Source organism: Hylaeus volcanicus, chromosome 2, assembly GCF_026283585.1.
Source record: "Hylaeus volcanicus isolate JK05 chromosome 2, UHH_iyHylVolc1.0_haploid, whole genome shotgun sequence".
In the NCBI taxonomy this organism is placed as follows: Eukaryota; Metazoa; Arthropoda; class Insecta; order Hymenoptera; family Colletidae; genus Hylaeus; species Hylaeus volcanicus.
The window spans coordinates 24358462-24384470 of record NC_071977.1 but is presented as its reverse complement, the minus strand read 5'-3'; the positions used below and the strand labels follow the sequence as shown (position 1 = coordinate 24384470).

At 43.0% G+C, this 26009-nt stretch overlaps 1 protein-coding gene across 2 annotated transcripts in view; it reads right to left on the bottom strand.

The window, feature by feature from the left end:
* LOC128885249 (discoidin domain-containing receptor 2-like) overlaps positions 1-26009 on the bottom strand; it is a 239163-nt gene that overhangs the window by 76408 nt on the left and 136746 nt on the right. For both annotated transcript variants that reach the window (XM_054139192.1, XM_054139191.1), the window contains one exon: positions 2703-2934. In XM_054139192.1, coding sequence (XP_053995167.1) covers positions 2703-2934 — 232 coding nt within the window. The remainder of the gene's footprint in view (positions 1-2702; positions 2935-26009) is intronic.

Sequence of the window (26009 nt, the reverse complement as noted above, 5' to 3'; positions counted from 1 at the left end):
GGAGAACATCTGAAAGCTTTCGATGACAACGGGGTCTCGTTGAATAACGAGGAACCAGTAGATAGTAGAGTCAACCTTGAATTAAACGTTGATTGAACGAAATTAACGATGCAGTATTTGTCGGTTGCTAATTAGATTTTTAGACAAACAGTGTACCGAAATAAAAATCCACGTTTTACTATAAACATGGATACCACGTACCATAGACGGGAAACATTCGTTTATCGATCGACGCGAATCGACACTATTGATAAAGACAAAGTGTTCCGTCCATTTACGGTTAGACACGCAATTCATGGTCCGTTCTCGAGGAATTGAAAATTCATCGTCCAGTAATTTCATCGTCGTCGGTAAATCGCTTTACCGGCGTGATGTATTTTGACGAGCTAATGGATATCGCGTACAGATTATCATGCTAAAGAGACGTTAATTAACACGTCGCCCGTTGTAACGGCCGTTTACACTGGTTACAGGGCACTGCCCGATACGATACAGATACGTCTACTCGACGGCAACCCGGGGTTGGAGACACACTATCCGGGAATACAAATGGCGAACGGCCTCGGGGCTATCGAGACGAAAGCATGTTCTCGTGAAATGGTGGACTTCACTGATTTCCGTTTCTCTGTTTCCTTTCGTTGTATTTACAGCATTTAAACGAAGGATCTAGTTTTAAAACTAATCTTGAGAGTAAAATTTGGTCAATATGTGCTTTTTACACTTAAAAAGAGGATGATATCATATATAAAGAAAAACACCGAAATATTTGTCCATATCTGAAGCAATAGTAACATTTATAAGTTTAAAGATGACTCAAAGCCAAGGGTTGAAACCTTCTAACAAATAAAGCTCTTTTTGACGTCTTCATCTACATAATAAACGAGTCCTATACAAGCTAGCCAGAAAATACCAAGCTTCATTAAAATTTATCAGATCAAGCGATAATTCGAACGAGTATGTAAGAGTTAGAATTTAGGTTTACGCTGTTTAGAAGGCATTGAACGCAATGTGAATATTTCTACTCGGCGAGAACCAGGTTACGGAGAATACACCAGACCAAGAATACAAATGGCGGACAGCCTCAGGGCTATCGGGACGAAAGCTTCCGCGATACGCGCAGATTTCCCCGTTCAAAAGAATGGAATTACGCCGACGACGCTTTGTCCCGGCCAGCATAGGATGAACCTGTAATCCGATTTTCTTGACGAGAGCAATTATAAAGAGCACCGCATTAATTCTGTTGCCCAGGGTCTACCGCCGTGAAATTGCTTTACAATTGGTCCATCGTAAGGTAAACGCGTCAGTAATCGACGATGACCCAGTCATGGACACTTCCTGTACTATTGCTTACATTATCAAGCTTACATCTCATCAAAACTTTTTCTGTCATTCTCAATATACTTGATAACGCTTACAGGACGTGCAACGAAGACGATCAACGACGTGTATTTGTAAATGAAGTTCCAATGGGTAAACACGACGGAAGATTGGATACGACGCAACGACATCGAACAGCAAGTTCGCGTCGAAGATCGAACTTAATCGAGAGTGAATTTAATTTCGTTTGCCGGCTCCATACCGATAATATTTGCCTGAGAGTCGCATGGAATCTGAAAAAGAAACGAACCTGCGGATGAGTTCATCGAACTCGGGACTGAATCGTCGATCCCAGAATTCCATGACTTTTCTTTCGTATATAACCATGAGAATTGGTTCGGAGAAATTAATTAAATTTCGTTGGTATTCGCGTGTGATTTGAGATATGAATCTTGATTAATTGATCGATAGAACAATTTTAAAAATAATTTTTGTGTTATCGGTTACAAGAAGACAGTCCTTAAACTGGACCCAGAGCGTGTCTGACCATATACAATCCACTACTACTTACAAGTGCTGTTGAATACATTTCCTTGCACCAAAATCAAATCATTTCTTTTTGTATCTCTCCATAACTTGATATACGTGAAATAATAGTAAACCCGTATTAATATTATCTCCATATCCTTTGGCAATAAGGACAGAACGAGGGTTGTTACACCATCTGAAGAGACGCTTACATAAAATGCGCAATATTCTAGAACAACAATCCTTGGCATCTCATAAACACACCACCAGCGAGGTAAATTGCTGCGGCATATTGCGTAAGTTCCAAGCGAACAAACTCCAGCTAGCTTTACGCTATGGCACGATGCAAGTTGCATCTGGAGACATTGTTATGATACCGTGCGCCGTGTAACGAGGTTGGTCCCTAACCTTCTCGCGCTCATTCCTCAAAATATTTCTTGCCACCTTCTAACGTGACGAAGCAAGAACTATTTTGATAGATATTCTGTACTTATACAATGGCAAGATTATTATATGTGACGGTGAGCAAGGCCGGAAAATTACACACTGGAACCAAATGAAGACTAACAGCTACATTGTGAATTACTCCAACAAGAATTCGTACCCCAATGAGGTCAAGGGGATGAAAAATTCCTAGTGTAACGAGACCCAACGATCGATTACGGCCAGTCCAAGCAAATCGGACGACACCGCGTATCCCACGAGCGTCGCATTCATAACGAATGTAAAAGAGGCAGTCAGTCACGAACACGAGTGGCTGCGAACTCGGGACGAGGAGGGATGGTCGGGTTAGGGTGGAAAAAAAGTCCGACGCGAATCGATCGGCAGCCGACAGCAGCCAGCAGGTATGTACGTACCTCCATGCCACGTCGATTTCTCCATCGCACCCACTTGTTGAACCCGGGTCGCCAATATTCGACGAAGTACTCTTCGGTGTACTCGACCCCGTGGCCGTTCCCGTATCTACCCTGGGTCCTGGTAGACGTTAGTACACGTGGGTTGTGCAGATTCACCTCCAAGTACTCCTTGCCCTCCTTCGTGACCATATTTTTCGGGCACCAGGCGCCGCCGCCCTTGTCTTGTCTCAGCCTGAGAAACCGAGGAATTACGGGCAAGAATTATTACGACGGTTCCGGCGCAGAAATATTCTCGTTGCACGAGCATATTCCACATTTACGAGGGAATCACGTGCATCATACACACACACACATACACACGCATATATACATGTATACTACAGGCGCATGTCCGACAAGAATACACGGAGAATCTTTAACGCGGTACCTCTCGTAAACAGAGATACCGAGCTTTGGTTGTTCATTGAATAAGCAATAAGGATGATATTTAGAGAGGCACTCCCGGTTGTCTTGAAGGAATTGCTTTTTCTTGCAACTGGAAAGTAGAATGCATATTTAAAGTCTCGACTTTGATAATCGTTTGTATTAGATAAATGGAGTCATCTGTGAAGTTTTGATGAAGTATATTTTGCTGTATTGAAAGGAAGAAAGAAAAAACATAAAAAGTGAAATTTTATTGCCTGCAATCAGAATAGAAAATGTATGCTGTTTGAGTTTTTCAGAGTATCGTGTATACGTTTATGCTGACACAGAGAATTGTCAATCAAGTATAATCGGCTGGTCTCTTAGATTAATGAATATCAAGAAACCGACTATACGATTCTTCAAATCTTTTAACTATTTTCTTTTTGAGTTCCCTAATTTCAAAGCTTCAAACCGGAATGTCCTATCAAGAGGAACGTTATCCCTTTCTCTTGCTCACCTCTTCCCCCTTCTTCAATTATAGGAGAATATATTCTCCCCCCTACCGGTTTTCCAATACGCGACGCGTAAAAAAATAATTAATGAATCCTCTTTTTCTGCGGTGCTCGTTCCGCACGCTGGTTCCACATGGGTATCGACGGGGTGTTCGTGTATAAATTAATGACGCCTGGATTGATTTACGAGCGATCGTTTAACCGGGGGGGCTTTTTTCACTATCGATTTCGAGTTATTTATAATCGTTTACGTGTATCGAGCAGCTTTCTGCCATAATGGCTTTCGACGCGTTGAGAGTGGAATGCAACGATGGAAAAAATAAAGAGAGAGAGAGAGAGAGGGAGGGAGAGTGTGTGTGAGAGAGAGAGAGAGAGTGACAGCAATCGGTGTTTAATCATCGCGCGGCGGTTCTGACCCATTTACATCGTCGCCGAGAACAACGGGGAAAAGCAGTTTCGATTGCTGCCCCCTGCATCCCGCAGTCGTCCAGGCGTGCAGCATTATTATGGATGTTCCACTATGTACACCCGTGCAGCTTGATGAGCGTAACGCGTTCAATCTTCGACGAGTGTTCCAGCTGAAAAAATTCTCTGGGGAACGCTCGTTCCGACGAGTTGCGTATTCAAGATTTCAGTTCCGAATCATTTGCGAAACGAGAATTTAAGGTTGCGTACCATGTTAACAATTTATTAGGTACAATCCATTCGATCGTTTATGACACTAGCTTAGGTAGAAATGTTTATCTGTTTTCGAAGTAATATGAACCTAACCAGAGTCCTTTGTGTTCATCGAATTATTATAATTTGAACTCGTCTATAAACAAGGACTCCAAAATTCAAGCTTCTGATAATGGAAAGGAGTTTTTTTTTCAAAATAACACACGTATCTTTTGTTTTGGAACACCAAGAATAATGTCGAGCACGAAATGCGTTTTTAATTCAACGCCCGGAGAATGTAGTAAAAACACGAGTCGTAAAAACTGTTTGTCTATTGTTCAAAAAATTTCAAACGTATTTTCTCTCGCATTATTTATAATACCACGGGACAACTTTTATAAAGAAACATATTCTCGATAAAAAAAAAAACGTACCTCTCGTGGTCTATTTTAATTAAAAGCACCCGTTGAAAATTTATGTAACTAACATTGTCACAATTTTTGTGAAGGATCGTGTTCTATAGAGACATGTAAAATATGTCTCCCGTAGTATTTTATGCTCATTAAAAAAACACATTAAAAAAGTTCTTTGTCGGCAGTAGTAAAAACATTGAAAAAGATTGTAGAAAGTAACCAATTTTAGAAATTGGAGCAACTCAGATTGCTTGGTGTAATCGATACAGTCTTGTGCATCGTCATTTATCATTTTCCATTTTACTTCTGTTCAGAGTAATACGAAATATCCAATTTGAGTGATGGTGTGGGAACCACCCCCTCGAGTGAGGGACATGTACTGGTTTTGAAAAAATATGTAAAGCGATTTCCTTACAAAAACTAAAAATTTAATTCTACTTCAAGGAGTCCGGGATGCTACTCTGTATTTATCAGTGAGATCCACGCGAAGATGAAGCTTGAGAGATACTGTGTTGGGGTATACGTGTGCGCGTGTAATTCCAGCTAAAAATAACGCGACCCGATAACAAGATCGCATTATGTACGGCATGGAGATTCTTCGGCCGATAAGAAAGCTGCCCGAGTTTAATTTCAAGCTCTATTTACCGTGCAACCGGTTTTCGGAATTAAGGATATCGGCGAACGAGCAAACCGTGTACTCCGAGTGGCTTATTATCACTCGCTGTGGTTCAGTCACTAACTGGAGTGGGCTTTGGGTGACTTATCAGCCGCGGCTCTGATACAATTTCCTTGATTTTCAAAGCTCGTTATCACGGTAATCGCCTCGAAATGAAATTCTTTCTTCCAGCGATCCTTTTTTCCCCCGATATCGCGCGGATTCCCTTCGCCAATTAAAATTAATGAAACCTGACCCCGCCGCGGGCGAATCGTGCCCCCCTGACAGCCTGTAACTCTTTATTTTGCGTTCTCCTCATGCGAACGATAGCTCGTTACTTTGTTGATGTGAATATCGTTCAAAAAATCTGAGAATTTAGTTTAAGAGATTGTCCTTGCAATCCCAATGGAATAAAAAAATTATTGCATCCATTGGTCATTATTTTTATTGATGAGTGAATTTAAATTAACATGGTTCCCATCCAATAATCAAAGTTACGATAGCGAAGGTTTCGCTATGTTTCAGAAACTGAAAGAAATTATTCAAGTTTCATCCAGAACTCGTGAAAGGAACGCGATAATTGCGAAGAAATTTTCTCTGATGAAAAGTCTAGGTATCGACCAGTTTACTTTGGACGTGTCCCCGAAGGCTGATGCCGCTAGTGGTCGTAACCATCGGCGTACTCTGTGGTAGCTACACTCCGTTCCAGACAGACGCGTGTATGCGTGACACAAAGCGGCAGAGAATCTCCATGGAAATATTTCAGCTGGTTCGGTCGTCGAGCACTATCATACAGGCGGCATGCCCGCATGTAAACAATAGACCGAGCGAAACCCACTGAAAGCGTTTGCGGTTAATTAGGCAGCAATGCTGTTAACAATGTCCTGGCTTCGTCCTCATCCCCCCCCCCCCCCTCTTCAACCCCTTTTCGTCTATCCGCAGACCTACGTCGCGCAAGCCGAAATTCCCCGCAACGTAGCCGTCCTCGGTCAAGATTTCGTCCGAATAAAGTTATTACCGACCATCCTTCGTCGACTGATTCCGTGATCGCCTCGAGTTCGCTAATTGTCTGCCGTTCCTGCGAGCTAATTACACGAGCAAGGAAATTCGCCGCGACATGGGGAACGGAATCGTTGAAAATTTCGACGTCTGTTGGCCCTGCACTGCTATTCAAAGGAACGTTTTTATCACTATTTCGACGAACCCTTTCCGATAGAATGGAGTTCTGAAAAACTCCAGAGATGTGTGTTTTGTTATCCCATTCTCTGTATATTTACGGGGCAGTGCTTTTCAAACTTCGTCTCTTCGATAAAAGAAGTGCCTGCTACAATGCCTTACTCGTCGTGCAAATAAAACATCAAAAAGTGTTTAGGTAGAATTTTTAGGAGAAATTTTATTATCGTGCACTTTCTCGAAACCACTTGAACAACATATATCTAAATCGTAACGATACTAATTTGATTTAATAGATTCTATATATTTCAACGCATATCTAATCATAAAAAATTCGTCCTCGTAAAACGTGCAAGAACTTTAACAAACCTGTTAGTTTATAGACTGAGACTTCCAGCATCTCACAGCTACCGGGAGAATCGCGAGAGACGATAAAATCGTCAGTTATGATACTGCCACGAGTATTGTAATCGTTTTTTAAGAAGCACACAATCCGTCCGCGTTTACGTAATCGGTTCATGGCGGGCAAACAAGTTTAAAGTGGCTGGTATGATACCGACTCCGTTCCAGCAGTTCCTTTCGTTAATAGCGCCATCAGCGTGGCCAGATGCTCCCGTAAGTTGGCCGTAATAACGAAAGAAAATGGTGTTCCAGGAATCGTAGGAATTCCCTTACGTGCCCTCCTCGAACCGGAAAAATTTGTAGCGCGGGAAGCGCTAGAATCGCCTCGTTTCGAGGAGGAAAGACGTTAAAGAAGTTCGGAACGTACCGGATAGGGTCCTCCAGAACTACGAGTATTTAATCATAAACTTCCACGAGCCCTCGTAAACAGAAACCGTAACAGCCACATGTAATTTCATCGCGACACTCAGCTGTGGAATAAAATACCCGATATCGCCCAATAATGGCGTCTCAGATACTATATTGGTTGTAACTACGTTTCGATAAAAAGTTAACTGTTACACGTCTGTATAAGTACATAGAAATATTAAAAAACTGAATTGAGGACGCTACTCTATACCTAGATAAGTGAAAGAGAACAAACGTAGTTCACACTAAATCTACCGACGTTCATTTGTAACTATTTCTATCGTGTTGGGACAAATGACTAGTGTTAGAGACACTCTTTTCAATTAAATGGAAAAAACATTTTACGTAGAACCAGATTGAATAACGCATGAAACAATTGTATATAATTCACGAATAGCATGTAAGAACTATATACAAAAATTTTAAAACGGTTATTTGATCAGTCGTGGTTGATGTTAAGGATCATGAAATCGACTCTAAATCCAAATATAAGAAGAAACAAATTGTGAAATCTATTTAATAAAGAGTTATCCTGTCACTGAATCCAGCAGTGAGAAGGTAAGTAGAGCACGTTAGATCTGATTGAAACAAATTCGTCAGTCCCCGATCAAACGCGAACCGTTTATTTACCGTACCAGGAGAAGCTTTCAGTTTCACGCGCAATTAGGATCACGGCCACGGTATTTTACAGGGAGTAACTCCGCTATCGGGAGAATTCTAATTTCTAGGGAATTAGTTACGGACTTCGATCCTAATAGGAAGCCAATAGTCCCGACGAAATGTACGGTAGCAGCCCAGGAACCAACCGACCGAGCAACCAGCCTTATGGGTGGGGTGTTCCAAAGTAGCCTCGCTGAGAAATGCGCCAAAGTGGAAGCCCGGCCGACCAGAGGCATTACGGTGCCTCATCAGTCGAAAGGTGCATTAGCATTGCTAATGACCTGCGATCGTTACCGGCACACGCCGCAGCAACCATCTTCGCCGCTCTCCGTCTGGGGCGCGTTTGTTATTTGAAAATGGGCCACCACGAACGGCCACGATCTTAGCACCTCGAACGAAAGATGCATGAACCAAGGTTAAGCAACCCATTGCAACGCTGCAAGGTCGGGTGTCACAATTATTACTTCGGTTGAAAACAAAGAAAACATTATAGGAAACTTTCTGTTTTGTACCACATTATTAGCAGCACAAAGTGTAGTAGACACCCAGAAGTTTCTTTCGAACTTTAATTAATTTTTGATGAACTGGAGTATACACAATATAAATATATCCCTGGTTCAAAAATTCCTTTTCTTCTTAAGGAAAGTTTTCCAGAGAGCCTTAGTGTTCTAACAGAAAATTGAATATCCAGCAACCGTAAATAATAAACTAATAAATTCCTCTTAGAATCGAGGGCTCGAAATAGCACCGACAGAGAGCAATGCAATCAGCAATTTTTAAACGAGACGATAGCACGGCCACCTTCTTCCTCCTTACTCCTGGAGGAGTGCCGATATTCAGGACACGACCGCAGACCACTCGCTTTCTTTTATTATCCGGTGCCGTACGTGCAGCTCGACCACTCATCGCGACGACGATGAGTCCTCCCTCGTCCCTCGACGCAAGGCGTTCAGCGGTTGGTAAAAACTAATTAAATTTTTCCATAATACGGCAATTTCGATGATAACGCCGCAGTCCGTCGAGGGAATTATGAAAATGCTTGAAAAGTCGTGCGAGCACTGGTGAAACGGTGCAGCGTTACAGGACATTATGCCGTGCCGTATGAGCAATACGGCCGGGGGATTAATGCTCTCGCTAATTAGACGCGAAACGACCGACGATTACGTTACAGGACGCCCTCGAGAAGACGAAGCGCACCGTGTTGCAGAAATTGCACCCGAAAATATGTATTCCAGTCTAACGAGCTGTTCTGGCCGACGACGCGTTGCGCCAACGGATACTAAAGTGTTCGGACAAATGTGTAACAAACTATTCTATTCACTAATCAAAAAGATAATAATATGACTATTTCACTAATCAAAGAGATAATAATCTTAATATGGTTGAAACGTGTACTCTTCTGAATCATATAGCACCCAGTGACTGCCTACTTCGTTTACATTTTCTATTTCCGAGCATCGACAATAATTTTAACAATTCGCTCGAAGATCCTCACTTTGCCATCTCTATCATTAAATTTCCGCCCTCAAGTAACAATCGCGATACCATTTCAGAGGGGGAGGGAAGCTCCATTTTGAGAAACCTCATTTTCTGTTTGTCTGTCACGACGGCTTAAAAGCTTTCCATTTCAAACATCCGCGATGTCGTGGATCCAGGTGATTGACGCGTCGCGAATTTTCAAGACGATTTACGAATAGGTGGAAGCGAGACGGACAGAGGAAAGAGTCGAGGGGAGTAGGGGAAACGGCTCTATTTATTGACAAGTGCTCCGTATCGAGATCCACGGATCGCTTCGAAATGGAAGCAGAATCAATCCGTGCCGTTCCATCGAGCATCGCTGTCATTCAGTATAAGCTTTAATATCGATGGCGCCGGTGTACCCCGAGCTTTTTCCTCGCCGTTCTTCGAACGAGGCCGTGCTTTCCAGGTCTGCCGCTCGACCGTGTACGTGCAAGAGTAAAAAAAAAAAGGAGCGATCGAGCTCGCGTAAAATCGCACGGGGTGAGGGGGGGAGCAGTTGGAATTTTCATGGACCATTTCGCTGATGGCATATTCGACAGCATTTTTGACATACTTGATAACCGTGTGTGAGTAAATGCGACAAGGCACGGAAACCAAAACGGTACTTTAGCAGATGTAACCAATGGTACTGTGTAAGTTGTCTAATTCAATCTTTATAATTAGAGAAAGGAGGAACTAATAATTCCTCGATAAAATTGATTTCTGTTACGATAGTTATTCCCAAGATTGCAGTAAAAACATTGATAATAATTTAGCGATGTTTAAAAGTTTAAAGTACATTAGTTGATAGTACATGTTTGAAATAGCTTCAGTGTTATGAGAACCAGCACATGGCATAAGTAGAGAAGGTGGTGTTCGGCATGCCTTGGCTTGAAAGCGTGCCTTTTCAATGATACAGATTCCACCCCTTCGGAATCACATTTTTACATCAAATAAAACGGTGAAAATCTTACACATCCCATGCAAAGCTATGAATGCACCATTAAACCCCCTCAAACTGTCGAACAGCGAAGCTTTTCCCTCGGGCGACCAGGACGCTTTCGAAGCTGGGTGCGTGCTGATGCTCGCTTGCACGTTCAGGATGGTAAAAAAAGGAGCGATCGAGCTCGCGTAAAATCGCGCAGGGGCAGCTGGAATTTTTACGGATCATTTGGCTGATGGCATATTCGGCGGCGGCATTCCCGGCATATTCGATAACCGTTTCCCCGCAAGCTTCGCCCAGCGTGAGGAGGATCGAGCGAGGGACAGGTGGGCGCGCGAGCGTGAAAGAACGCGGAGCCCTGTATATTCGCTGGTGGCATGCTCGCATTGGCACGCCATAACCCGCCTCGCTTCTCTATAAATCTGTGTCGCTGCGCATGCAGCCCATCCATGATAGTCCATCGAAAATATTCGATCGACCGAGCAAACTGCGAAGACTCGTTGACCTGCGAAACAACTTGCGCGAGCGAGATTGGAAAAGTTAGAGGGACGACGTCGCGAGTGATAATATGGATTTCTTCGGGGATTTCGCTTCGGATTTTCGACAGCATCCAGGCCACTGCTGGCCAACTATGTGACTGGACAGAATCGATCGAGATCCGATCGGTAAAAATCGTTTGATGAATTTTTGAAGCCTGGGCGACGTGGAGACGTCTACGCAGTTGCGTCGTTGACTATGGAGTAAATCAGCTGGTGCGTGGTGAGTGCATGCAGCATTTGATACTAAACATGGATGTTGGTTTTAAAAGGTACGGTCAGTTAAGATTCTGTCGGTATAAAAACGTTTGACGAAGAAGAAACAACACATTGGACGTCTATACACTTCTTTCGTAAAGAAAGGAACACGTCAACAATTAATTCTCCCTTCTGATCTCAATCATCATTATGTCTCTTCTCCTACGGTCGGATCAAAAGCGACCGACATATTAGTTCCATCATTAGGTTGTTGCAACTGCGAAGATTCAGTAAGACTGAAATCATCCAAAGGTTCTAAATAAAAATTAATTTGGTTTTGAAAAGAATTTTTTTTAGTGAATAATACCTGTACTTGTGCGTGATAAATGCGTTTTTAGGTAGCAAGGTCCGATCAGATTCACCGTAGGAAAAGAGGGTTAATTGCAGACGTAATTCCTGGAATATTAAACAAACCCATTAATCCATTTAACAACCACATTAGAAATTAGAGTTCAGTCTGGTACTCCACCTGTCGCCTCAGCCGAGGTATCGTTACAGTCCGTCCTCGTCAAAGGGTTAATTAAGAAGATGGCCGTATTCATCGCGGAACAAAAGCACCAGGACCAAACACCCACGCGTTCCTCCGTGAAGTTGTCTCCGCGGATTTGTCTCGATTTACCGAGGCGTAGTCCTACGTAAAGGCCGCGCTTAAATCAGATCTCGCTCTCGAATCTATTACAGGGGGAGCAACAGCTATTTTTTGTTTGTCCCTCCGTCCCTTTGAGGGTCCGTTGCCAAGAGAGGAGCAGCAATCGCAATGGGATCGTCGTCGTTCTTGGAGTCGACGATCCTTTTTCAAAGTCCCGCGTTAAGAGCGATAAACGCGGGATGAAAAAGCGTCGGTTTATACATTTATAACGCCGACGTCGCCTTATCTCGTCCATGGCGCGACCCACGCAAGTTACAAATGGCAGGAAACATCCGGGTCGATTTTCGTTGCGCAGCTTCCGCGAGTCAAACTCAATCTGCAAATGGGACGATCCTGTTTTCGGCGTTCCGACGCCACATGCTCAGCCCTCGTGACCGCGGCCTTTCATGCGGGCGCCGGGCAAACTTCAGTTTCGCAATTCGACCGAGAATCGTCTCTTTCATTCGACCTGGGCTTCTGTGGACAATACGTCTATTTGGTGTACACCTTTCGGCCACTCGGTGCTCGGTGAGATCGAGGCGTTCATTGTTGAAATAAATGGATGAGACGCAGGGACCCGAAACTGTACGACGGGGATGTAAGACGCTTTGAAGATGAAGCACCTCTAATGATGTAGTCAAAAAGAGAGGTAGTTCTGTGATCAATAGGAGTAGAAGTCACGTAAAGTTGAATCGAGACCATTTCGAGTATCTCAAACGGAAATGTAGTCGATAAGCAAAGCAGTACTGTGTCGTGCAAAGTTAAGAATCGTTTCTGATTGAAGTACGATCATTTCAAGTATACCTAACACAGATTTAGTCAAAAAGTAAAGGACTACTACATTTTGTTCGACCGATCTGTGGCCATTTAAACTAACTCTAAGGCAGGTTTAAAAAAACTCACGAGTTTCTATTAATTCAAACTTCAGACAACAAGTAAGTGGAAATGGAGAAACAAATTAAAGGAAAATTATCCTGGAAAATATTCTTTACACATCAAATACAGCTCCACGGGAGGTGTAAGAAGGCGATTTTACGATCCGACAGAAACGTCTGCTTCAGCAGCCAATTCGTCAGAATTTCATCTCACAATATGCACTCAGAAATATAGCACAAGATATATCTCCAGCGAATCCTAAAATATGAAGTTTTCATCTAGAACGCTACGAATGTAACGACTATCGCAGCTGGTTACAATATATAGCCGTGGATCCAGAACAGAAGCTACGATCGGATTTAGCCCCCACGGTTCTAAATTTTTTCCATCGTATTATCTCTCAACGCGATATCGTTTGATACCCGTTCGACTTTATGTTTGACGAAGGAGGACGTTGAAACGTGGTAAATTTTGCGGTATCTAAGCCAGCTAAATTGTTAATAAGCCTTCGTTAGACTTTCAGGAATTGTGACGAAGTAAATAGTACGCACGACGAAAAATTGGGAATCATTGATTTGAAATGTTTGTAACTCTAAAATAAATACGTGAAATATAAAAATTCAAACACAATTCCAATTCATATTTATATTTCACCATATTTACTGATTTTTATTGCGTACTAGTTAAACTATTCGCGCGACTGATCGCGGTAGCAAAAGTCCCTCGGTGAATATCCACGGAATTCGAGACACAGACAGGGCTCGCGCCGTTCCGCGTAATTTATGTGACCGATTTGAATAAATTTTAAGGAAACTTTCCGCGCTACGCCCGTGAATAATTGCAGTTTAATCGACGCTTCGACTGTTCCAGTTTCGTGGAAAACAAAGGGCTGTCCAGCAGCCCCCGTGGAAACGCAGGAAACTTTTCCAGTGGCAAAACCTGCGCGGATACGCCGCGATACGCCAATGAAAATTGCGTGGCCGGGCATATTTCAACCGGGACAGTTCGCGAAATATGCCGTTGACTTTGTCCGAGCGATGAATATTTGTCTCACGGGCCCTGTTAAGCGCCTCGGCGGTTTATCGTCGCTCCATCCGCGTTGCAATTGGTCGCTGGACGACTTACACTCTCCAGCGATGGAGGCACCGATATCGGTATTAAAACCTCCGTGTTCGTTCTCGGGGATTTCGCATTTCCCTGGGATTTGACGGGAACGACAAAGGGCCCGGGAAACATCGACACGTTTCTAAAAAAAAAAATCTTCATAAATAACTAAACTGCAGCGACGGCAGTGTCGGGTATTTCGCTTTGGAAAACGAGTCGCAAGCTGATCCGAGTTTCTACAGAGCACTTTGAAAATGAGAAATAATAAATGAGTACTATGGTCGCGGAGTGTGGTAAAGAATTAATGCACAGGGGTGGACAAAATGTGGAATAATTGATGAAGAGTAAAACTAACATGTAACAGTTTATTCGCAACCTTAGTTGGGTTCAAATAATATATGTAGCTTGATTCGTTCAAATTGTATTTTTTATTTTACGAGTAATGAATTAAAAGTTTACCTCATATCAACCAAACAAAAATAGAAAAACACGCAGCGACTAGATAATTCACTAACTACATACGCGTTCAATGATGTCCCAATATAAAATGGGAGAGACTCGATATGACCAGTGCAGTCACGTTTGCATCGTGTGGGTAATATGAAGAGATTTCTCCGTGTTCAGCGGAGTTTTCGAAGTACAAACCTGTTCGCGAAGCAAGCGTGTAATAAAAGGTTCTATAAACTAAACCGAGGGACGAAGTTTCAGGCTCGTCATACATCAGAAACGACAATCCGCAAAAGTCATCCCCGACACGAACGGAAACTCTATACGTCGGTGGCCCGTACGTCGAGATACGTGATTCACCTTTCATGAGACGACAACTTGCAGCAACAACTTCGGGGCTCGTTGTACCGACTTAAAGTTCGCGCTATCGTGCAAAGCCTAAATTCAATCCCACGGAACAAAGTTTCGAGAGACGGTCGTGCCAGGTCAGTAATAACGTCAGAAGGGGATTCTTTCTGTCGCGCGTGGGAAAAATAATAAATGGAACGAACACGTGGAATTGGGTCTCCAACGGTCAAACGTAATTAAACTAGAAGGTGGAACGAGGAGGAATTATGATAATCGAAATCTGGCTGAGAATATCTTGGAACTAACAGTAATTTTATTCTTTTTATTCTTTATGAACTGATGTAATCTGTGAACTATTTAATTTCTAAGAAATATTAGCTATAATAATTATTATTATTATATTAGGTAGACTGGCAAGTAATGTCGTTTATTTTACATTAAATTCAAACAAATTTTTAATAAATGTGTATTTTTAATCAATTATGTAATCGCCTTCGTTATCAACAGCCTTTTGCCATTTAGTGTGCAAATTTTCAACGCCATATCGGTAAAAGTCAATGAGCTGATGAGGGATAAACAAGTATTTAAAATTGCACAAACGACATTACTTTCCAGTATACCTAATAGTAGGTTTAAAGGGAAGATGGTTAAGAGACGGTTAAGAGTTTCTATGAAGATTATAGGTCGTAAGAAAATTCTATAGGTAAAGATTTTAATATAATGAGAGTATACCATTGAATCTATAATGAATAATCCAATCCCACCATACATAAATCATTTAAAATTTGTAATACACTCACATGAATCTTCCAAGCTTGTACATTATAATATTTTAACAAGTAATAATTTCTTAAATAATGTTCCTCGCTTAACAGGATCACGGAAAGAGTATTTCGTATGGAACGCGTGAATTTGCATTCAATTTGGGAAAAACAAATGCTTGTTTGGGAAGGGAGGACAGCCGCTCCGCGCGCGATAAATTCGTTTCCCATTGGAAGATCGATAATACGGTAGGTTTCCGTTGTCGAGGAAACTTCGCGGAGCTTCCGAGACATCCTAATCGCTCGAGACGCACCGCGAGAAGAATTTCCAACTTTCCCCGCTTCTCGTAAACGTTGATTTCAATTTTCGTACCAAAACTTCCCCGAAATGAAATTTCCCTCAGATCGATAAAATCGAGTCGCTTTAAATCCAATTTCACCTTCAAACAGACGCAAATCTGCGATCAACTGCGGATATTCTCCAACCCAGTGATTCTTAGCCACTTTGCCACCAATGTTCAGCGAAGAATGTAATAAATTTGTAATTGTTTCCATGGTCCCTTTGGCGTTTTCTTAGTTTCTTAATATTTTTCCAAAATGCTACCGATACCAATTTTTACTTTCTCTGTCATCTGGGTCCTGTGACGCAGATGAATTACCTCCAAAATCAAGACTATCACAGCACAAGAGACACAAAAATAAAAATATCCAATGTAGAATTTAATGTATGTAGAATGTAGTTTACTATCAAATCTACGTATCGATAAAATTGTATCATGCGGGAAAATTGGCCCACGTGGCGCTCCCCTGAACACCACAAGTTGGAAAAGGTGAGAAAGCCACTGCTCAATACGTACACAGGGTCGAGATATACCCGAGAACGCTAAATTCCCAAGCACGAAAACTCGTGGGAAAGGGTAGGGCGAAACTCGATAAGGCAGACGCGGCGCGTCAGCGATGATTGCAAATACAATTTCGCGTTATCGTTAACGAGAATTTCGCCTCGGTTGGCCATGGTTTCGCGGGAACAGGAAGCGAAATAAAGAGAAACGTGGAAGGCTCGATACCCGAACGTATAGAGTCGATACTCGAGGAATCGAGAAACGTGTGGCTACGAGCGGAGAGACGCCCGTTCACACGCTCGACGCGGAACGCGGAAGCGACGAAATAGATTTTCGTTATCACCGCGTCCTTCTACGTTCGCCGTCGCGACGGAATAACGCGGGCCCGAGGCAGATCGGCTGTCGAACTCCTCCGTGGGAATTCGATACCTTGATACGGTTTTCCCTCGTTACTTTAAATCAGAAAATATCACCGACACAAAGCTGCCGATGTCATTTTTGCCTGCGTCGTTCTCAACGCTCCTCTCGCGCCGGAAACCGTTCGAGGAAACTACGTTCTCGCGTATAGCGCGCGAAAGACGGGAACTACTTTGATAAATAACTGATAATAAAATGCTAAACGGTAACCGGAGACAGGTTTCGTACGTACAATACGAAGAATGACGATATTATTTATTTTACGTAAGGACTCGTAGGCTTGGTATGAAATACAGAACTTATTGATGTTATGATTGAATGCAGTAAATCGACAGAAATTGTGACAATCATTAAAGCAAAAAAAGAGTTTACTTCAAGTTTGTCCCTTAAGAGGTTAAGGAATAAATATTAATTTATATCGACCGTAAATACGCAGGACTTATTACTGAAAGAAGTTATTTAATATTTATATAAGAGCCAAGTATATTACAATGAACATCAGACCAGATTAAGTCACAGCACTGAAATAAATTTGGCGTGCTGTCGACATTAGTTGGACTCATCTTACTGCCTGTTATTTCCTTGCAACATCCGTGGATAAAGCGCTTTCGCAGCATTGAACGTGAAAGGATTACATCTCGTTCCAACCATTATCGGAATATTGAATCCACGTTCATTATCGTCACCAAAATTTCCGCCATAATTTCTATCACCGCGGGAACGATCGTCAATTCCGAAAGCGGTTCGCGTTATTCGTGCATTATACTTGCAAACGTTTCCCCCGGATGAGAATAAACCGTAAATGGGCGATTTCCTTCTTTCAATTGCGGGAGAATCTCGGGGAAGAACGCGGACGTCGCTCGCCACGATTTATGGTAAGTATTGGTATTCAATAACGGCTAGTCGTCGTCCACGGACGGGAGTGACCTTAAATAAAACTAAAAGTACGTGGGCGGCGTGCCTTTATACGAACTTTATGTTCGGAGTCAGAGACGATCCGTACCATAAGTGCGAGGGGCGCTAGGACCCTTCGGGCGATCTGTGAGAAGCTATAGAAGCAGAAAACATTTTCAGGAAAATTTAAAAAATGATTGAACGACAATAGAAGTCGAAATTCTGGAATTTATGAAGCAAGCATTAATTTATTTGAAATGTTTAACTATTTAATTTCAAGAAGCAAATTAATGCTTGGCTTTGAGTAAGTAATAAGTAAGAAGACAATCATTTTTGGTGAAAGGGAAGCGTCGAGTGCCCTAGGACCATCCCTATACTGGGTGATCATAAACTTACCAACCTCAGGAGACCGATAGCTCGTGTTCCTATTCGCCCCATATGTCGATGGAATTTTCTCCTCGCCTGATTTTCAATCCTAACTCAAGGGATGGGAAAGTGAACGCCGCCACCCCGTAGTAAAGCTGCCGCGATACTATTCACCGTAGGATTATTAAAGATACCAAAAATGCGAGGTTGTAACGTCGTCGTTCTATCGGAAAAATCGTTCTATCGGATGCTGTGATCGTTAGTTTTCGTCGTCCTGGAATTTTCCGCGGTATCGCAAAGCGAAGCCCGTACTCTATGTCCGCGTTGTATGCAGTTTCCAAAGTATACGTCAATATTTGAGGCAATATAACGAGACCAAAATGTAAATAGGAACTGTTGCACAATTGTGGATCGTGTACGCATTGTTCCTCTCGAATGGAGGGATAGACTGGAATATATAAAGTTCGATGCTTTTTTACGGAATACATTTATTCAGTCGGGAATATTTGTGAAAACTGAAAAAACCTCTATTACATGTATGAAGAAAGTGGGTATACCTGAGTATATATTTCTTCGGTATAACTTTTCTTCGGTATAAAAACAGTATGTACCAAAAATCACAGTATCATAATCTCAAGTTTCCAACACCGAATAAAATTCAACGGAAAATGTCCGACCAACAGAATAAAATCGATTCGATCCAGCGCGTGGCATAAGTTCAACACATCACGTGTGACGACCTAGTTACATTTTAACGACTATGTTAATTCAACAATGGCGAACTGTCGCGGTTAAAGCGCGACGGGATGTTATCGCGAGCAGAAATGGCGGCTCTTTGCATCCTCTTCGGAACGAATCATTTCGTGCGGTTAAAAACGGACGGTTTTGTCGATGGAATGAGCCACGGCGGATTCAAAAGCGGCACGGGGAAACAAAAGGAACTCGAACGTCGAAAAAAGCTGCTCTCGCCGTTAAAGCCACTCTACGTTTCGACAGGCTCAGCTATCGACGATCGCTTTAAGAACGATCGAGCTGGCCGACTTTAGGTGATAGTCGAGACTAAAAATCTCCAAACAAACCGTTCTTAAGATAGTCACAGTTGAAGTAGCTAAGACAATTGTGAAACCTATCATTGTCAGAGCATTCCTTCTTCAAATGAAACATAGTCTCCTTGTATCGATGTCCATGGCGGAAGAAAATGGTAACTCACACGTTTATTAAGATTTCCTGATGAAATTTTGATGAAAAATTGATTAGACAATAACGCGTGTGAAGAATGTATCCATTAAAGTCAATTTCCGAGGAATACAGGGTTGAATAATGGTCGATATTTACCATTTCGAGGGTGCCCCCTTTAATCTTAAACGAGGGGAGATAATTGGGAATTATTTGCAAACAATTTTCCTTCATCGGCGGACAGACTTAATCGCGAACCTACGGATCTGTGTCGAGTGACTCAATTACGATAAGAATTTCACCGAGTTTTCGGAGCGAATCATATCGGATGAAGAGGCCCTCGTGCGGTGAAACGACTCGTCCCGGATGCAGCAATGGAGCCAGGAAACAAAGAGACTCCTAGGGATAAACGGTGAGAGTGGTGGCTTTTGTGGATAAAGGATTTTTAAGGGTCGGCCAAGTTAACAGTCACCGATTGATCTTCGATGCATAACGTCCGTGCACTCTACTTTTATGGAACGGAAGCTGAAGAATCGCGAGTCGGTTGCACGACCAATGAAACGGAATCTAAATTGAATTAATAAGAATTCATTTATTTGTTTATCATAAAAGCTTCTAAATTCTTTGGTTACAGGATCAAAATATCCTAAATATAAATGTATTATTTAGGGGTATCTTGTTTTAGTATTAGGAAGCCCAAACATCATTACGTTATTCATTACTACAATTGTTAGTAATATCATTCATAAAAAAAAGAGGGCTAGAGAGACCAATGATGCTTAAAAATATATCACGAGTGAAATACGGTTGGGGAACACTGCCCCAGCGGACGTGGTACGAAATGCCAGAATATTTTTGCTCCCATAATCCAAGAATTTGCTTCTTGCATATAAAATCAAATTTGACTGTTAAAACGAGGCTCCTTTTAAGAAGAGGAGTCGACGGCAGACTTTATGGCCGGTAGAACGTTCATTTATCAGATTTGTCCGACGACCTATTCTTGCGGAACGTTCAAGTAGAATTTATTAAAAGTAACTTCCACTGTAAATCCTTGGCGATCTCTCCGAACAAAGAACTCCCTTTAGAATTATGCTCTCTTCACGCGATTACGTCTTTCTCGTTTCGCGTGCCCGTAAACCTGAAATTTTGGTCTACTTTTCGGAGCCAGCATCAAAGAATCATCGAGACAAACTTTCATAGTTGAAATAAAATTTTATCGAAAACTATAAACCGCTACGACGATGACTTCAATTTTCATGCTGGCACAGGCCTTCCTCGAGCTCGCCTATACTGTTTCAAATTATTTCCGTAGAAATCACCAAGCCCATTGCAGGACTGAAAGAGGGTTCTAGAAACTCGGCTATATTAGCATTTTTTAGGAAACAGTAATACAAAGAGAACAAACGAATTTCATCGAAAGCTTGCAATATCCAACGCCATATTTGCAACAAGCAAGTATACAAACAACCCCCGACTACTCGAAAGAAATAAGCGTCGGACACCTCTCAACGCTCACGTGACAAGTTTCGGCAAAATTGGCGATTCGGTTGAGCGATGTTCCTTGTAGCAGAGTTAGAGATACTTGTTACACGTCGAGCCTGAGAAGAGGGTTAACGTTGTCGAGCAGCGACAACGTGGATCCTCGGCAGACGTGGTTCCCGCAAACCCCACGTAAATTCTGTTTCCGTAAGAATTGGTCGTTCTTGGCCCAGGTCCCGGGACACTCGACGAATTCGAAGGCTGAGAACGCTCGCGGCGGTTTGCATCGATACACGGACACGATCCCGCACACCACCGCGCCAGATTTATGCGACGGAGTACGTCGTCACGCGAGCCAAGGGTTAACCTCGACGACGGTTTCCTGGAGGCATAATATGACGTATCGAGACTCCTCGTGCCAGCGGGACCGCGGTACGTACCTGGTCGCGGTGGAGCGATACGAACGTGGGGAAATAAAAAATACAAGAAGCATCGGTCGAAGAGTGGCGGAGGGGTTCCGGGGGGTGCAGTTGTCGGTCCATAAATCACTGGAACGAGAGAGGGACCAGAGCCAGCCGGGGTTTTCGAATCGTAACAAAGTGGAAGATAGCCTGGCTGGAAGGCCAGGGGGAGAATATGGCCACCATTTTTCGTTGGCTTCGTCCGCTGAAAGCACACGTAACGGCGTAGGACGTTTTATGTCTGCGTGATTCCGCCTTTTCACCCCCGTGCTCCCTCGCCCGTCGAAGATTTTGGCCTGTCACGCTTCGAGCTTCCACTCTTATTCTTTTTTTCTTTCATCTTCTTTCAACCCTCCCTCCCCTCCTTTTGGTTTCATCCCTCCTTGTCCCGCTACGTGTCAGTTTCTTCGTTTTTCCCTCGGTGCCTTTTCATCGTACGTTTCTCCCTCTTGGCTTCGCCATCGCCTTCCACGGATTGACCACCCCGTGCTACCCCCTTTTCGTGCCGGCTCTAAAGCGATACGAATGGCCACTAACTCGGCCACCAAAACGAAAACTACTCCCGAGCGCATACCGTTGCCCATCCACTCTCGTGGTACCCTTACATCGATCCATGATTTTCCCCACTGGGAGTAGTAATGGACAGTAAATCAGTGACATGTTTTGACTAAACAGGAAATAGTATATTATTGCGAAGTTCTCGCTCTGTTGATTCAACGCGTACCCAGTTTCACTCAACTCGATCATCGTTTCTCTCTTACCCCTCCAGTCATAATGATGAATTTTTGCAAATTTTCCCATCCACCCTCATTTCCAATCGAACAATCGTGTTTCAACCCCAGCCCATGATGCTAACAACACATTTTCCGACCCCGTGCATGTCAGTAAGTGGACTTTGAGCTCACAGGCTCGACACTTGATGGCGCCATGGCTAACTATACCCCGGGTGCAACACCTTCTCTTACATGATGTACTACTATCACCATTCATTGCTTAAAAAAAAAGGAAAAAACCATGCTGATTTAACATGTAGAGCTTGGAAAGATGGCGAGGCATAGAGCAACCTGTAGGATGAGCAGAGTATTGGAAGAATTGAATTAGAAAATGGAAAATATATATGAAAATAAAAGTATAGCCTACATATACGAGTACCTATGTAAAGTTTAAATCAATTTCAGTCGCGACATTGTTCCGTCGACGTTGACGTGGAAATTCCGTGGCCGCGATATCACGTTGACGAACGAACAGTCGACTCTGTGTACCGGCATAAAGCCGTATACACGCCGAGTGGACTGCAAACACTCGCATTTTTTTGTTTCACTCCCGCGTTCTTTCGATAAACAATTTTTTTAGCCGATTACAAATCCGTCGGTTCCAAACTCCCGGACCTTTGTGCGGTAACAATACGATGGAAATGTAGTGCATATTTCACGCTGGAAAATCGAGAATGCCCGGCACAAAGCCGAATGTAGGTCAGAGTTGTAGCGCCCCGAACGAAACGCGACATTGTTCGCGACGGAAGACAAAAGCCAGGTTCGTAGGAAGCGCTGGTTGCTTATAGTTTCAGACGCAACCCGCTTCGCAGAATTTGCGTCGGGGGCGCTACGAAAGTGTCTCGTTGGAAAATCGAGTCGATTACTTTCGCTGAAACTTCGAGACACGTTTGCATTCCCGGCGAACGACGTCGTTTAACGAATCTCACCCAATTTGTTTCGCAACCAGCAGGACGAGGAAACTGTGCGAATGTAACTTTCGTTCTCTGATGAGTTTAAATACATTGCCCCTTCGACAAATGAATGGACCGCTTTCTGGGACGAAATTGAAACACTACGAACCCGTGGGAATTGAAACACTGATTTTCTCGGTGACCTCGGGAGGAATATACCGAAATCACGGCAGGATCAATTCGTATTATATTTACTTTGTCGAAGTTCTCAGTTTCCTCAAAGTTTTTGTTTTACAAGAAATTTATGGTACTCCTGTAAAGCTCCAAACTTGTAAATGTTGAGTTTCAAAGTTTGTATTCAAGATTGGAAGCATTGTAATGGATAACGCTTGTGTTGAGACGGACGAGCATCGACGATTACCTCTATTACCCTATTTACAAATTAATCCGCAACGTAACTATATCTTTCACAAACCACGAAGACCCTAATAACAGAGCTAACCCCGTAATGGAAAAGTATCTTCCATCTATAATTATAATCGTTCGTTGGCGTGACACGTTCCGGCATAGCGAGAATCGCTGCGTGATAACGCGTGTATCGCGATGAACGAAACCAGAGTCGCTGAACTCTCGCCCACCGGAAACGAATATTCAGGTCGTCCCAAGGTTCACAATTTTGTTCCCTTCAACGAGAAAGGTCGCAAGCTTCGTCCCTGCGGACACGGTTTCCGCTAACAAGAAAAAGAACTCGACCAGTCCAATGCTGTACTCTTTCATTCCTAGTACTATTTCTTATTCTCGTGTCAGTTTTATTCTGGTGCCATTCTTATCCTTACTCCTGTCTTGTTAGTATTAACAGTTGCAGAATATAATAGTTAGAGTAATTAGCAACAATAACTTTGTGTAGCGTGCAATTATTTATTTTTGCTATTAATCTATCTGTTTATTACCTGTATGTCTTCCTACCAACCTTTAGGGTTTCTAGAGGCGAGCACGAAAGGATCAGCTTACTCCATATTTAATTCGTGGAATTCAACGCGAAGATTAACGCCGCCAGGAACAATTCGAAGCACCGGTCGCGGCCTAATTAACGACCGCGAACGACTAATTCGCCGTCGCGCGAAATCCGCCGACGGAGAGGGCAGAATTAGGAGCGACGAAGGGTAGACGAGTCCCGATTATTCGCGATCGAAGCCGAACGAGGCCAGGATATCGGGACGGTGGATTATTTCTAAGCTGCCCTCAGTCGTATTTAGGGCAATCTTGCCAGACGCCGCCGCGAACGAGACGTGGTGGTGAAAAATTAGCCGAGCTCCGCTCGGTTGTACCCCTTTTACCAGGAGAAGCAACGCCTCGCCCTAATACAGATTTATTGCCGCCTAAGAGCCGGAGCTGGGCGTCCTAATACAGGTATTATGCTGACGCAGGAACGAGGAATTTACACGAAATTGGAGGTAATTTGTAGGGGTCGAGTTCACCCACCCCCAAACCGCCCACCGCCGACGCCACCGACATCCACTCGTTCCCTCGATTACAACCCTCGTTCCATCGAACCGGACTCGCGTACGATTGCACACAGGGTGTGCCTCGAATGTTTATCTGAATCTGTTTCACTGCTCGTATCATAAATGAATATTAAATAACAGAATGTTTATTTTAATTTCAACCATTCTACGAGTATTAAGCTTCCAGTAAAAGCTGAAAATTCAAGCCTTGTTTTACGTTCTGTAAACCCCTGCTTAGCCGAAATTTAGCACTACTTGTCTTCAAGAGCTGATTCCATAAAACATATTTTTTAAAAATACATCCATTCCTCATCTCTCCATTTCGATTAGGACTATATCTTTTCGGAAGACCTATCCATCATTAAAGGAGTCACCTCTTTCATATCGTACGATAACGTCGTGTTGACGTCGTTACTTCTTGGGACGATGACGCTTTAGCTGTTTCTCGCTGTTGTTTCGTTCATGTTTCCCTCGAAAAAAGAAAGATCACTAAACAAAAAATTAGAAAATAACAAAACGAGTATAGAAAACAGATGCTTTCATTATGATTCTCCCGTCACGAAACGCGGATATCGAAACGCATTATTAACAGATATCAGCCGGTGATTTCCGGTGGCGCGTTACGAGCGACCGTCATAAATTGCCTCGGTTCGTAAATGCGCCAAATCGATTTGGCTGTCAGGCGTCCGGCGTTCCCAACGAATCAAGATCGCAATATCGCCAGTAAAAACGTCGGGAAGACGACTGCTCTTTTTGACAAACGGTAGACACTCGATTCCCGGAGTGCATCGAGGTTAATCTGGCCTCGCGATTTTTCTCCAGAACGTGGCTGCACGCGTCGTGAAACATCTTTTTCTCGCCATCGCTCGTTGGGGAGTTTATCGTCGACGTTATCGCCATTAATTCGATATTAGCTGCTCGCGAGCTGCGTTTTTGTTCCTTCCTGTCCGTCGTTGGGTGTTTGATAGTCGTTCCAGCTGTCGACATTGGAATTTTACAAGCATCGCTCGGATTCGATTACACCTTGTAGTTGCATTGCTCCATTCTGTTCGAAAATCGACTTTTCAGTCGCTATTTGCAAGTCGCTTTCACGAAATTAATTCTATACTTAAATGGGCTACTTAACCCTTTCAGATCTGGCGTCCACAATTAAGGACACAAAATTTAAAAATTACCGACACTATCCTTTAGGGTGAATGTCCTTATTTGTTCATATGAAGAAAGACCAGTTTTCCTGGAAAACTACACTATCAGGATTTTTTTGTTATTTTTTCCATACTAATTTTAACCCTAGTTTACCCTAAAAATTAAATTACATTAGTACGTGCAAAGAAAGTAATTCACGTTTAAAGAGGCTAACGAAATAAATTAATTTGTAATATGAAAAATGTTTTATGAACAGTAATTTTCAATCGCTAGAGTAAACATGCACACACTGCATGAAAAATATACATCTTCCTTTCATAACCAGTGTGTCGTTCACTTTGAGCTAACTAAGACCTAAGGGTTGTTTCTTCATGACTCCTCGGGAGTTTATCGTCGACGCGATTAATTTGATATTAGCAGTTTACAAGCTGCGTTTTTGTTCTTTTACATCCGCGGCCCGATATCTGATATTCGTTCTAGCTCTCGATAACAGAATTTTACAAGCGTGCTTTCCAGGCCGTGTGCCATTTAAAATTTTAATGCGAGCCGAGGCACGGCAAGGGACGCGAGAGAGACCCCCGGGGCAGCTTGGAGATTTTAATCTCGCCGTTGTAATAAGAAATAAACTGAACCACCTAGTGGACTCGCTAATACCGGCCGCGATGGTGG